Source organism: Pleurodeles waltl, chromosome 5 (genome assembly GCF_031143425.1).
Source record: "Pleurodeles waltl isolate 20211129_DDA chromosome 5, aPleWal1.hap1.20221129, whole genome shotgun sequence".
In the NCBI taxonomy this organism is placed as follows: Eukaryota; Metazoa; Chordata; class Amphibia; order Caudata; family Salamandridae; genus Pleurodeles; species Pleurodeles waltl.
Window position 1 is genome coordinate 792,001,673 of NC_090444.1, and position 13,460 is coordinate 792,015,132.

General features: G+C 47.1%; 1 protein-coding gene across 1 annotated transcript in view; it reads left to right on the plus strand.

Moving 5' to 3' along the window:
* The window catches only part of HEY2 (hes related family bHLH transcription factor with YRPW motif 2), a 71,757-nt gene that overhangs the window by 26,631 nt on the left and 31,666 nt on the right, over positions 1-13,460 (plus strand). Inside the window, exon 4 of the mRNA XM_069234808.1 lies at positions 12,244-12,325. Coding sequence (XP_069090909.1) covers positions 12,244-12,325 — 82 coding nt within the window. The remainder of the gene's footprint in view (positions 1-12,243; positions 12,326-13,460) is intronic.

Below are 13,460 nucleotides of genomic sequence, written 5' to 3' on the forward strand. Positions count from 1 at the left end.
GCTGCTGGCGCCGCCACATCAACACAACACCGCCACGCCTATTACAATTTAGTAATAGGCGTGGTGGTGTTGTGGTGACGTGCGCTGGAGGCGGAGCAAGCGCCATGGACCACGTTGCCTCCCGGATGACCACCGTTACCACCAGGTAAGGTGATTGACCGACAAGGGAGGGGGTGTTGTGTGTGTGTGCCTGAGTGCGTGTTTGGATGTCTTTATTGATGCATGTATGAATGCGTGTTGGGCTGTATGAGTGAATGCGTGTATGGTTGGGGGGGTGGGGACAGTTGTGTGGTGTGTGCCTGTGTGCGGGTGCATGAATGGGTGTCGTCTGTGTGAGTGTGTGCGTGTCTGTGTGCGCGTATGAGGGGGTGGGGGTTAGTGTATGGAGTGGGGATTGGGGGTTAGTGTATGGAGTGGGGGTGGTGGGGCTTGTGTATGTATGGGGTGTGGGGGGTAATGTGCTTGCTGGGGGGGTGAGGGAACCACCTACCGGTGACAGGGAAGGAATTCCCTGTTACTGGTAGCCCAACTGCCATGATTTCCGTTCACGGGGCTACCGCTGCGGAAAACATGGAGGTAGGCCGCGTCACAATACTGCCGGCTGCACTCTGTGGGCCACTGGGTCGGAGATGAAGATCTCCAGCCCAGCGGTTCATACTGCCATGGTGGTATGAGTGGTGTTGTGGCAGGTTGCCGGCGGCAAACCCGCTACGGTCATAATGTAGCGGTATGCACCACCAGCCTGTTGGCGGTGATACCTCCACTTTACCCTGGCGGTCAGAAGACCGCCAAGGTCATAATGACCACCTATGTCTAGACAGGACAGAAGGATTAACATACTCCGGGTGTCAGGGCCCAGATATTTTATAGATGGATCCGACATGAGCTGGAGCTCATCACAGAGGGAAGGAATAGGACACTTAATTCTCAAGAGAGATCTACCCTTGTGAATAACAGAACTATGGCCACTCCACCTTTACCACCTTTATGGATAGAGGCTCAGGGGGAGAGGGGAAAAACAGAGACGGGACCCAGAAGGGAGTCAGGAACGTATGATTTAATTCTAGAGCCATAGGAAAAGGACCCCCTTGAAAGTACCTGCACCCTTCCATTGCACCAGTCTGGCTGTAGGATTATTAATAGCTGGAACACAGAGGTGGGCAAAGTAACCCCACTTTCTAGAGTACCTCCATGGGTAGCCATCACACTAGGGTACATAACGTTGGAAGGGTGGGTGGAAAGTCTATCAAACAGACCCTCCCCTTCAATATATTCAGCCCCTGTAGTCTCTTCTAGAGACCAGCAACAGTATCTTTAATCAAAAGTTCTAACTTGCCAGACAGAGTCCAACAGTGAATCTCACAGAGCAGCATGCTGTCGACAGGATAACTTTGATGTTAAACCTGTGGGTAAAGGTGCAGGGTCCAAAGCAAAATTTCTTGGCTGTGCATCCAGGGATGCTGTGAGGCAGTGGAGGAAACAGGAGACATATATTCACCTTGACGGATCTCAGCAATAGTCTGAATTGGACTTTTAGCCAGTGCTAAACACTCTTGACTATCAGTAGGTGGCTGCTCTTCTGGAATTACACTTGTGTTGGTTCTGTGGAAGACATTTGTAAGTAAAAAGATTGCATGCACTTGGGGAAAGTTGGTTTTAAAGATCACAACACCTTCCACAAGCACTGGGTCACTTTTCAGAGCAAGCTTCAGTAACACACAAAGCACAGGTACAGCATGGCAGCCAGAGTGAAAAGTTCCCTCACAACACAGAACAGGTACACCATGAGCAGCAATAGTGCATGATCACATCGCACACAGACAGCAAATTGTATATGGACCACAGCAGTGAAAGTTTCACACATACAGATAGTCAGCAACAAATTAACTTTCCCTCACACAGAGAATATGTGCAATACAGGCATCAGTAGTGGAAGGAACGTTGTGCTGCACGTAAAGAGATATAATCAATAATAAATAAGCAATTGTGCTACAAATGTGCATTTTACAAATAATTGGCTAGGCCTGCACTGGAGAGGTGTGTTATGGAGCCTTCACATGGATTTTTGTATCCTGCCCTGTGGAGCACGACTGGTACATCATGTCCATTTCTGGAAGCTATACCTAGCATTTTGAGTCAATATTTGCAGTTCTCATCTGGAGGTTATGTGCATATCCAAAGGCGAGCGCTATTCTGCCGTCCTCTTTCCTTTGTGATCGAGATTGCGCTGGGAAAATAGAGAAAAAGTAGTCCAGGTGCTGCATCGATCCCTCTTGCAGGAAGTCGGGCTGCGATGTTCTGGCTCGACTACGCATCGATCCAGTGGGCTGTGCGTCAAAGTTCTGGTCGCAACGCTGGCACTGCATTGATCTCCACTCGGGAAGTCAGGCTGCGTCGTTCCAGTTCAGCGTTGCAGTGATTTTCTCACCACAGGGCAGGCTGTGCATCGATTCTGGCAGGCTGTTCATTGATTTTCACTGCACCAGGAGTTTCTTGCAGAGATGAAGTCTTTTTGGCCCTGAGACTTCAAGAAACAGGAGGCAAGCTCAATCCATGCCCTTGGAGAGCACTTCTCAGCAGAGCCAGAGGGCAGCAAGGCAGCAGGGCAACAGCAAGGCAGAAGTGCTTTTCAGCAAAGCAGTCAGGTGAGTCCTTTGGGCAGCCAGGCAGCATGTCTTAGCAGGTTGCAGGTTCTGGTCCAGAGTTCCTTTCCCAGTAGGTATCTTGTCAAGAAGTGTCTGCAGAAGTGTCTGCAGAAGTTTCTTCAGAAGTGTCTGAGTTGGTAGGGTCAGAGACCCAGTTTAAATACCCAAATGTGCCTTTGAAGTGGGGGAGACTTCAAAGAGTGGCTTAGATGTGCACAAGGTCCCCTTTCAGTTTCATCCTGTCTGCCAGGGTCCCAGTAGGGGGTTTGGCAGTCCATTGTGTGAGGGCAGGCCACTATCCTTTCAAACGTAAGCGTCAGGCTCTTCACCTTCGCAGCCCAGGAAGATCCATTCAGTATGCAGATGTGTGCAGCTGTGACTGAGCATCCTATGTTTGGGGTTGTCTGAGTGAAATGCACAAGGGAGCTGTCAACTAACCCAGCCAGATGTGAAATGGAAGGCACAGAAGGATTTAAGTGTAGAGAAATGCTCACTTTCTAAAAGCGGCATTCCTAAAATAGTAATATTAAATCCAACTTCACTTATAAGCTGGATTTTCTATTCACATTCTGGTCATACTAATTATGACCTGGTTACTACTTTCAGATCAGAATCTACCACTCAAAAAGTATATGAGGGTAGCCCTAATGCTATCCTATGAAAGGAGCAGGCCTCATAGCAGTGTAAAAACAAATTTGGAGTTTTACACTACCAGGACATATAGAACACACATGTTCATGTCCTGCCTTTTACCTACATAGCACCCTGCCCTAGGGGCACCTAGAGCCTACCTTAGGGGTGACTTATATGTAGAAAAAGGAAAGTTTAAGGCTTGGCAATTTCTATTAAATGCCAAGTCGAAGTGGCAGTTAAACTGCACACACAGGCCTTGGAGTGGCAGGCCTGAGACATGGTTAAGGGCTACTTATGTGGGTGGCAAAACCAGTGTTGCAGGCCCACTAGTAGTATTTAATTTACAGGCCCTGGGCACATGTAATGCACTTTGCTAGGGACTTACAAGTAAATTAAATATGCCACTTGGGTATGAGCCAATGTCATCATGTTTTAGGGAGAGAGATATGCACTTTAGCACTGATTAGCAGTAGTAAAGTCTGCAGAGTCCTAAAGCCAGCAAAAATGTGGTCAGAAAATGAGAATGGGGAAGGCAAAAAGTTTGGGGGTGACCTTGCAGAAAGGCCATTTCCAACACTGGTGTTACCTCGTCACCATGGAGCAGCTCCCCATGCCAGTAATGTAGGTAGGGTGCCATGGGCCCTGGTGCAAGCAAGGAAAATGGCTCTTCTGACTGCTGTTGGGTATAGTAAAATACGGCAATCTACAGGGTTCAATGGGACCTTCAGGGCTCTCGGCCCCGGTGCACTGCGCTTGCTGTACCAATGGTAGCTATGCCCCTGCCTCATGTAGCAGCAGTCTAGCTTGGTGCTCCCAAGTACCGCTTGACCGGCTGCTGCAGCTGCTTCAGCAACACAAGCTCAGGTCCCAGGCAGTCATAACCTATAATCCTCCAGTTATGGCAGGAGTCAGAAGGGCTCATGCCGAGTGACCGAGCTTTAAGGCAGAGAGTGAAAATGCAGGGCTTGATGTGCTAGCTCAATAACCAGTGGAAGGTTCTTCTTCTGCGCAGTGGGCACCTCTGACTCTCAGTCTCTCCAAAACCATCAGAGAGAAAGGTGTGCATAGAAGGTGGTGAGAGGCATAAGCCTATTGGAGAAGTTCATGTAAAACAAAAAAAGACGTGCAGTCGGGAGGTTTGATTGGTTTGATTTCACTGCCAGGACACAGGCGTCATGAATGGCGATTTTGAGAACTGCTGCAGGGGATCTTTTCTGCACTTTTCTGCACACCCACTGACAGTCCACTACACAAAAGACAAGCATTTGCAATGCAACTGGTCTCGCGTTTGCTCGTGTTAGAGCTGATAGCGTTGTAAACTCCTAACCGGACTTTGCACTCGTCATGAAACCTATTGGCAAAAGTGCAATAACTGGAAAAAGTGCAATTAAGTGTTTAACAGGGTCGATATTATGTGAAGCGCTCGACTTCTGCCAAGCGAGATCGCGCTGGGAAAATAGAGAAAAAGTAGTCCACAGACCCGACACAAAACAGCGTGCCTCGTATGTTTTCTGTACTTGCTCGAGGAGGGCTATCCACCGGAAAAGGCATGACGTATGCGTGCCTTCCACTAATGAAATCAAGCAGATTCTAACAGGCAAGCCCACGAGCCAATGAAAGACACTGACGTGACGTGGACGGGGCTCCGAGCCCTTTTTAATTCCTAAAGCGTCTCGCTCAGCGAAAACGCATGCGCAAGCACATGCGACGCAGGCTCGACCCTAAAAAACTAGCATTTACTAAGTCCCATTAAGGTCTGGCTTCATAGCACACACACATATATACACACACAAATATATATATTACTAGATACAGCAGACTTTGCACCCCTCAGAGCACTAACCTCTCATCTCATGACTTTTGCTGTTTGGTGTATATATTCTGCTTCGTTTGGAGTGCTTGCATTGCAATGCACAAGTGAATATTTCGTATATCCAAAAGTACACTGAATCATCACACATTGCATTATTTATATCATAGATGCACTCCATAAAGACAGCAATCACTTTTCTTTTGTTTTTGCACCGAAGCAGGGTTTTTTTCATATATTTCAAGTAGGCTCAAAATGCAAGCCAAACCTATTGGCTTTGCCAGTGTTTGTTCTCTTGTGTACAAGGATAGAATAGATCACGATCCAACATGAACAAACATCCCTCTGTACAAGGAGGCCAGTACACCACACCTGCATTGAATGTATACTTTCTTTAACTGGCATGTTATTAGGAATTTATTTAGCAAAGCAAATAGCGTGAAATGTCCTCATAATTCCTCTACTCTTTCCTCTTTCTTCTAACAGTATTGCAATTGACGCTGTAATTCGTTTTAGCAACAGCGTCAGAAGTACAGGGGCACTTAGAAGGAGGTCCACAGTGTACCGTGTTCCACCCAAAGGGAGGGATGTTGTCAAAACGCAGAAGTGCTAATTTGCTCCATGAAACTTCAAAGAATTGTAGTTGTATATGAATTAAGACCCTGGACGGCCAATTGACTAAACATTCCTCGGGTATCGGGGTGACTTCTGGAAAAGATCACAATGCATGCTTGCCTACACAGCAGGTGGATCATTACTGTAAAATAATTTGTAATGCACACACGTTCACGTCATCTAGGATCTATGAACGCAGTGCATGCCTACAGTTTCCACACGTTCATTGAAACTGACATAAGAATAGTGTGCATTTCCGTAAAGCATGACATTAGTGGTTGCCTATGCACAGTGCACAAGGATCAAATGTAACACTCTTCTATCTTTGTGGTATGCACAAACATGTTTACAGTGCTTTTCCGAGACCTTTTTTATTGTCACTCTTATTTACTTGGTTCTCATTCGTGGCTCAGGCCACATCTCTTAGGCTTGTGATAAATGTGCCTCTGTGCACCCAAGGGCTATTTGGGACCACAAGGGGAAGTTGTATGGCGCCAAACAAAAGAAGAAGTTACAGCCTTCATGCAGGTCCTTCTCCAAGTTATGAGTGCAAGCTCGGTTCAGCTCGAAGTCCACAGTAAGTCAAAGTTGAAGCACAGACATAAGTGAAGCTGGACTCAACTCCATCCCACCACTCTGAGATGGGTTGACAGCGTCATGATGTGAGTCATTGTGCTTGAGGTCCCTGGTCGCAGAACTAATTTCTCAGCTGATCCCTGTGCACCCCATGATTCCTGGGCCATTGATGATGTTGCAGAAGATTAAAACCTTTAAAGAGACCCTGCTGCATATTTCAGTGTTCTTCCAGCTCCCTCTGGCATGTCTTTGGACGCTATGGAACTGAAGGGCCACCAGTCGGGTTACCAATGTGCAGATCCTTGCTCTGAGCCATCTCTCCCCCTGGATCCTCCCTACGGGCCTCTGTACCAATTCCAGAACAAACTTCTACTCTGGTTTCCAAGATCATCGCTGAGCCGTTCTACATCAACACCACCGGTGCTGGAAGAGGATCCAGTGCTGATTCCGATGGCAGACACCGGGCCAACTTTGCCTGAATCTCGACTTGTGTTGCACAGTGAGATTACAAAAGCTCAACTGGTTATCATACATCCTGACTCTGAGCCAGTGCCTCTACCAGTGTGGCATTCCAGCAGAAGCTCCATTTGTTTTTTGGCAGTGACTCGGAACAAGGGGCACCCCATGATGGGGGATGAGCTGGCTTTCTCCTCTCAATGCAAAGGTGATAAGCTTTACATGGATTTACAAGAGGCCAGTGGGCTTGACACCTCCAATGAGGAAGGGTTTGACTCACCACTTGGGTCACTGGTGAAAGAAGTGTCTCCTTTGCAGTGGTGTTCCACCAGGGAACAGTGGTCCTAGATTTAGAGCTGTCCTCGGATGCAATCAAAATAAATTTTGCAACATGGGCCAGCCACATTTGAGCCTTTACTCACTTTAAAAAGAACATCATTGATACCTTGATACCCCCTTGGTCAAAGTTCTGTTCCTACCCACTGGTGAATATGCAGGTGGTCAGGCAATACCTGTTTTTCTCACTAAACATCGTACTGCAGAGAGCCTTGTGTTTCAGGCTTCAACCAGTAAAGTGAATTCCAAATCATTCCCCACAACTCTTCCAGATAGGGAGTCCAAGAAGATTGAGACTTTGGGCAGGGGCATGTTTTCCTCCACCAGTCTAGCACTGTGGTCAGACAATGGTGTCAGTCTATTGGATCACTACATGCTTGGTCTGAACGAGATGGCCAGCAAAATCTTGCCAGCAATCCTGAAGACCTTAGGGTGGCACTGGCTCAAGTGTTTCATGATGGACAAAACAATCAACCAACTATGTTATCCATGCTGGCCTGGATGCCACTGATTGTCTCAGAAGGGCAGTTTAGACCAGTATGGTTCACCGCTAACATGTAGGTACACTTCACAAGATTTTCTGGTGATGTACAAGCCTGTCTCATGGGATAAGGCTTTTGATGGCCCACACCTTTTTGGTGAAACAGCAGTTTCTGTGTTAAAGCACTTTAAGGGGATTTATGCCACAGTGCACTCTCTGGGTCTGTTTACCCCACAAAGCAGTTTCCATACCAATTTAGAAAGGCCAGAGTTTATTCCAGAGGGTTGCAGTATAGGTGGGCAGTCTCCTGAACCGATATAGCAGTCCCAAATGTCATTTTGAGGTCATGGATGTAGGTCTGGCAGGCAAAGCACAGGCTAGGAGTAGCATCAGTCATCCCATTCCCCCACCCTGCTGCAACAAAAACACTTTAGTTTGCCCTTAGTGGCACATGTTCATCCAATGGGGCCAGGATCTAGCACTTCCTCCCAGCGTGGCAATCCATCACGACCAAACATTCCTCCCATATCAGAGAAAATTTTAGAAGACCACCTGTTCTTCTATGGGATGTGTGTGCATTACTCTCTAAGGGTTGAAAGGGTACCATACTTGGAAAGAGGAACAGGTTGTTAATCTTGTTATTTCCTTTTTGCCAAAAAGGACATGGTATCCAGCCTATTCTGGTCCTCCGATCTACAAATGCCTTCCTGTAGAATGAAAATTCAGAATGCCTATGCTGGCCAAGTTAATGTCTGTCCTAGATCCGGCAACTAAATTGTGTCATTGAACTTGCAGGATACGTATTTTCATATACAAGTTCTGTAGTCCCACAGACATTTAACATATTCAGGGATAGACTAGGAGCCTTTTCAGTTTGCTGTGCTCCGATGTGGCATCATCCAATGCCCCTCCTGTGTTCGTAAAAATGATGGCGGTGTCTGCTGACCATTTTCGGAGGTCAAGGATACCAGTCCTCCCCTACCTCGATGACTGGTTATTAAAGGCAGTCTCACCACAGTCATAGACCACCTACAAACAAAGCAAATCTCCTGACATTGTTATGGCTTACTATCAGGGAGCCTAATTCGCACCAGGGCTCCTTCCAAGAGGATGCCATTTTTTGGAGCTGTTATGGACACAGAGCAGTTTTAGGGCTTTTATCTGCTGAAACGACTCAAGGATATGTAAGCTACAAGCCTGGTGTTTCAGCCTCAGTCCTGGATCACAGTGATGGCAGTTTTGAGACATCCTTGCCTCATAGCCTCCTGCATCCTCGTTGTCAGCTATGCCAGGTGGCATATGAGGGGCTCTGTAAAAAAATCTGATGTTCATACGGGCCCAGCATCAAGGAAATCTGACAGATGTGATTCAGATTTCAGAGGAATTGGCTCATAATCCGCAGCATACATCCGGAGGTGGTGATGGGCATCATCCATCTGTGGTGAGAACCCTGGCTACATTTTTCAGTACTGTTGATGATGTGCAGTGTCGTAAGTTTTGTGAGTTGTAATTTCTGCAAGAACACTCCCTAGGAGATGCATTCTAGCTGGAATGGGGTTTCTACGCGCCTTACCACTCCTGACTATCCTGCCCAGAGTTCAGAAAACAATCAGAAGTGACCTGGCACATGTCATCATGGTGGCTCCGGACTGGGCCAGGAGGGTAAAATACCTGGAACATCTGGGCATGAGCATGTGTCCTCTAATCAGGCTATCACTTTGGGAGTATCTTGTGTTGCAGCAACACGGCAGGGTGCTCTGCCCAAATCTGCACACTACACCTACATGCATGTCGATTGATTGGCAGCAACTGACTGTGTTTAACCTGCCATCTTAACAGATATTGAATGTCATCCTTGTCATGAGGCGCCCTATGGCTAAATCCATTCATGCCATATCCCTGGGATAAATTTGTGGCCTGGTCTAGTATTTGTTGGCCCTTTTGGCCTTTCTGTGTTTGCAGGACCATCTATCCTTGTTTAAATCACCTGTTATGAGGAGATTTATTAAAGGTTTTACACACATGTGACCTTTCAAGCTGTGTTTGTGATGCCACAATGGTACCTTAACTTGGTCTTGACATTTATTATGTGTACATTCTTTGAGCCAATGTACAGTTGCTCGCTTCCTCTCCTGACTTTGGAGACTGTTGACTGACTTCCTCTTCACAATTATGTCAGCTGGTAGCGTGAATGAGATCCATTACCCTTCTTGTGTCCTTTCCTCCCTGCAACCCCTAGAAAGAGGAGGAGAGGTCTCATAAGCTGGACCTCAGGAGGGATTTAAGCTTTTAAACTGATCGTACCAAGGAAACCTGTGAGGACAATACGCTATTTGTGGGATTCTGCAGGGAGAAGAAAGGGAAGGCTGTGCAGAAGAGAACCCTGTCAGGGTGGATAGTCCTCTGCATCAAGACCTGCTGTGCACTGATAAGAAGGTCTGAGACCCCATTCCACATGGGTTAAAGCTGCTAACGCTGCATTGTCTTGTGGAGTGCCTGTCCTTGACATATATTTACCTGTGACGTGAGCATCAGTGCTTACATTCATGAAGCACTACTGCCTAGATAACCAGGTCCAGCAGAAAGGATACCTTACCCACTCGGTCCCGCAGGATTTGTTGGTTAGGGCCACTCCACAGACCCTGCACCTGGGGAGGGACTGGTTTGGTATCAATTCTAAGGTGAGGAATCTCTGGTTAGAAGTATGCATCAGAATAACAAGTTATATACCTTCTGTAACACTCTTGCTGGTGGATACTCTAACCACAGATTTGTCACCTCCCTGTTCTGTGGTGTTCCCTTATTTTAACATCTAAAAAGATCCCATGGTAGAGGTCAACACACCAGTACCAACAATTGTTCAGGCTCTGCATCTGAGGGAAATAAGAAACTGATGCAGGGGTTGGGTGGTATGAAGCCAAGGGGAATCTATAAAGAGCCACTTAGCTGTGTGCAGAAGCACCGCTGAAGAAAACGTTCTGGATCCAATCTGTCTTCTGGGGAATATTCTAGGTTAACAAATCTGTCGTTAGATAGAGATCTACCTGAAAGAGCATTATCGAAGGTAAGCAACTTGTTCTTTAGGCTAAGCTGCACCCCCAAACTGGCCAGCATGAAGGGCAAACCTCATGTGGAGCGGCCATTCCCATCTCTGCAAACTAAGTCTACCAAATTGTGTCAACAGAGTGCAAAACAGGCAGGGTACGAAGCCTGAAATGGTGACACCTAAGCCCTTCACCCATCTCGTGCCAAGCACTGTCATATACATGGCTGTGCAGGTGCAGTCTCCACACAAATATAGCAAACCCAGTGAAAGCACCCCAGGCCCTATGGCAAAACCAGGGATGTGTGCTCAAAATTGAAGGGTGAATGTTTTGGTGTACTTAAGGGCACTAGAAGGACAATAAGACTCCTGGGCAAAGGCCCTATTGTCAAACGGACAGCCCTGTCTAGTGGCAGTTACAGTGAGATGGCATGTCAGTTGGACTGGTTATTTTTTCACTGAAGTCGTAGATTAGGGGCTCCACCAAGACACATTAGGGTTAAATTCATCTTTAACTATATCTCTCCTTGAAAGTCCTTAGGTTTGGGAGTGATACAGAGCTTGTAGAACAATGCTGCGGCTACCATTAGCACAGAAGGTGAAGTTCCGCTGGGGCCCTGGATATGAGAGGTGCCCTACACCCAGGGACAGCTCCTCCGCTAAGGCGGAGGAGCGTCGCCCCACTGGATGGTGGGGAAAGGAATAATAAAATGATAATAACACTACATTATTATCATTTTATTTTTCCTGGGAGAAGGGGTGGGGCTGGGCTGGAGGGAGGGGGCTGAAGGAGGGTTATGTACACTATAAGGTGCCTATGTCTGTTTGGCCGGCCATGTTGGGCCAGCCAAACAGATATGCGCACTGTGCATGTTCTCTACCCGGCTGCATTGCACAGCCGAGTGGAGAACATGCCCAGGCTCCCAGTGTGAGCGGCAAAAGCAGGATGCTGAGACCAATCCCGACGCTGCTGGTGACAGCAGCATCGTAATTGGCTGGGAGGCTGGGAACGGGAAGAGGACGAGGACAGAGGGAAGATGAACGTATCTCCCCCATAGGTAAGCTTTTTTTTCACCTCGTGCCCCCCTTCCCTGCATCTCCCACCACCACCCCCGTTGAGTGCCACCCACCACTGCCTACACCTCAATTGTGGCTGTATTTCCTACCCAACCAGGGGTTGGAGCACTCACTTTTCATTGCTTGCACTAGGGCTATATTGTTCCCATGCCAAGTTACTGAACAAACACCTTGCAGATTCGTAAAAATCACGTAATGATCAAAGCACGCCTAAAATAACGTTAATTTGTGTACTGTAAATCCTTGCCAACAGCCTTTCTATTGAGTTTGTTCACAGTAGTCAGAGTCCTTAACAGATGTTTGTTGATGACGCATTTCAGACATAAGCAGCTCCGGGATGTGCAACATTTACTCACTTATAAAAGAAGTGTATCAACTCACGCACAGCTCGTCTGGAAGGCCGAGACTCCCTGAAAGGCTTACTGTGAGAATGCCGGGTTGTCTCGGGAAATTGAAACCATAAGACGAAATGAATGGAAAGGGTCACAAATTAGTGCCTCTGGCACTTGTTAAAAAGCAAGAAAAACTCGGGGAGAGCAATCTTTTTTATGCGTTTCTTTATCTCACGCAGGGATCTGCGAAATTGGAAAAGGCGGAAATCCTGCAGATGACAGTGGACCACTTGAAGATGCTGCAGGCGACCGGAGGCAAAGGTAAGCAGGCTGTGAGACGCCATTTAATACCTTCTGGCGGGAGGAGCGCGCGGGGGGTGGGGAATCCGAACAAACAAGCTCGCCATAGGCGGTTCCAGATTAAAGGAGTGGAAATCAATGCTAATGGCAGGATTGAACTCGTGGGAAAGAGCTGCCGGGACAAAGGAAGGCACTTGACCCTGGGCTTGTGTTTGCTTTCATAACACTGTGGGAGTGAAGGCTTTATTCACAGGCCTCCCAGTCCCAGGGTTTGTTTGGGCTTTGCGAGGGAGCTCTGAAATGCGCACTTGGGGAGACAAAACAAACACACAAACATCCAAACACAAACAAAAGGTCAGAGGCTGCCATTCTGCTGCCCAAAAAATATCCATGTGAAATTCCGTTCGCCCACAGCTTGGAGTGGGGAAGTAGGCACGCGGAGTGTTTTGTTTGGGCGTACTATAGGCAGTTCTTTAAGTTGAAGGGAAAAAGCCACATGGGCAGAAACCGTACCAGAAGGAAAGGTGCTGGCCAGCAGATGGGTTTTACTTTTCATGTTTCTTTAAATCCATTGATGTAACCGATTTGCCACAACTCACAACAGAACATTCACTAACATGAAATTCCACACCATATGATGCTATACACCACAGCATCACACATCATTTTCATACGACGCACACACCATTATTTAACCCACTATCACAGAATGTTCTTGTTCTCAATCCACTATCGCAGGATCAGCATGCACAAGATTTCCCACCTAAAAATCGCCATGCTAGACCATACAAAATCACTCCACACCATCCAACACTTTACCACACTACACCTTTTTGCACACTACAACATCACAAAATAACTGTATATCATGCTTTATATAACTACATCGCACTACAAAGCACTCAACCTTGCCCCACACCACATCCATCAACATTACATCACAGTCTAGCATGCACCATACCACATCACATCACTTCACCTACAACCAGATCACAGCGCATCCTATACAATAATGCAGTATGCAGCACATCATTTAAACAAGATCCACCACCTTATTATAAGTTTGCCAAAACACCCCACCAGTCCACAAAGTATTACACCAGGCCAAACTGTAGCTTGTCACATTTTGCCAAAGTACACATCCACAACACGATGC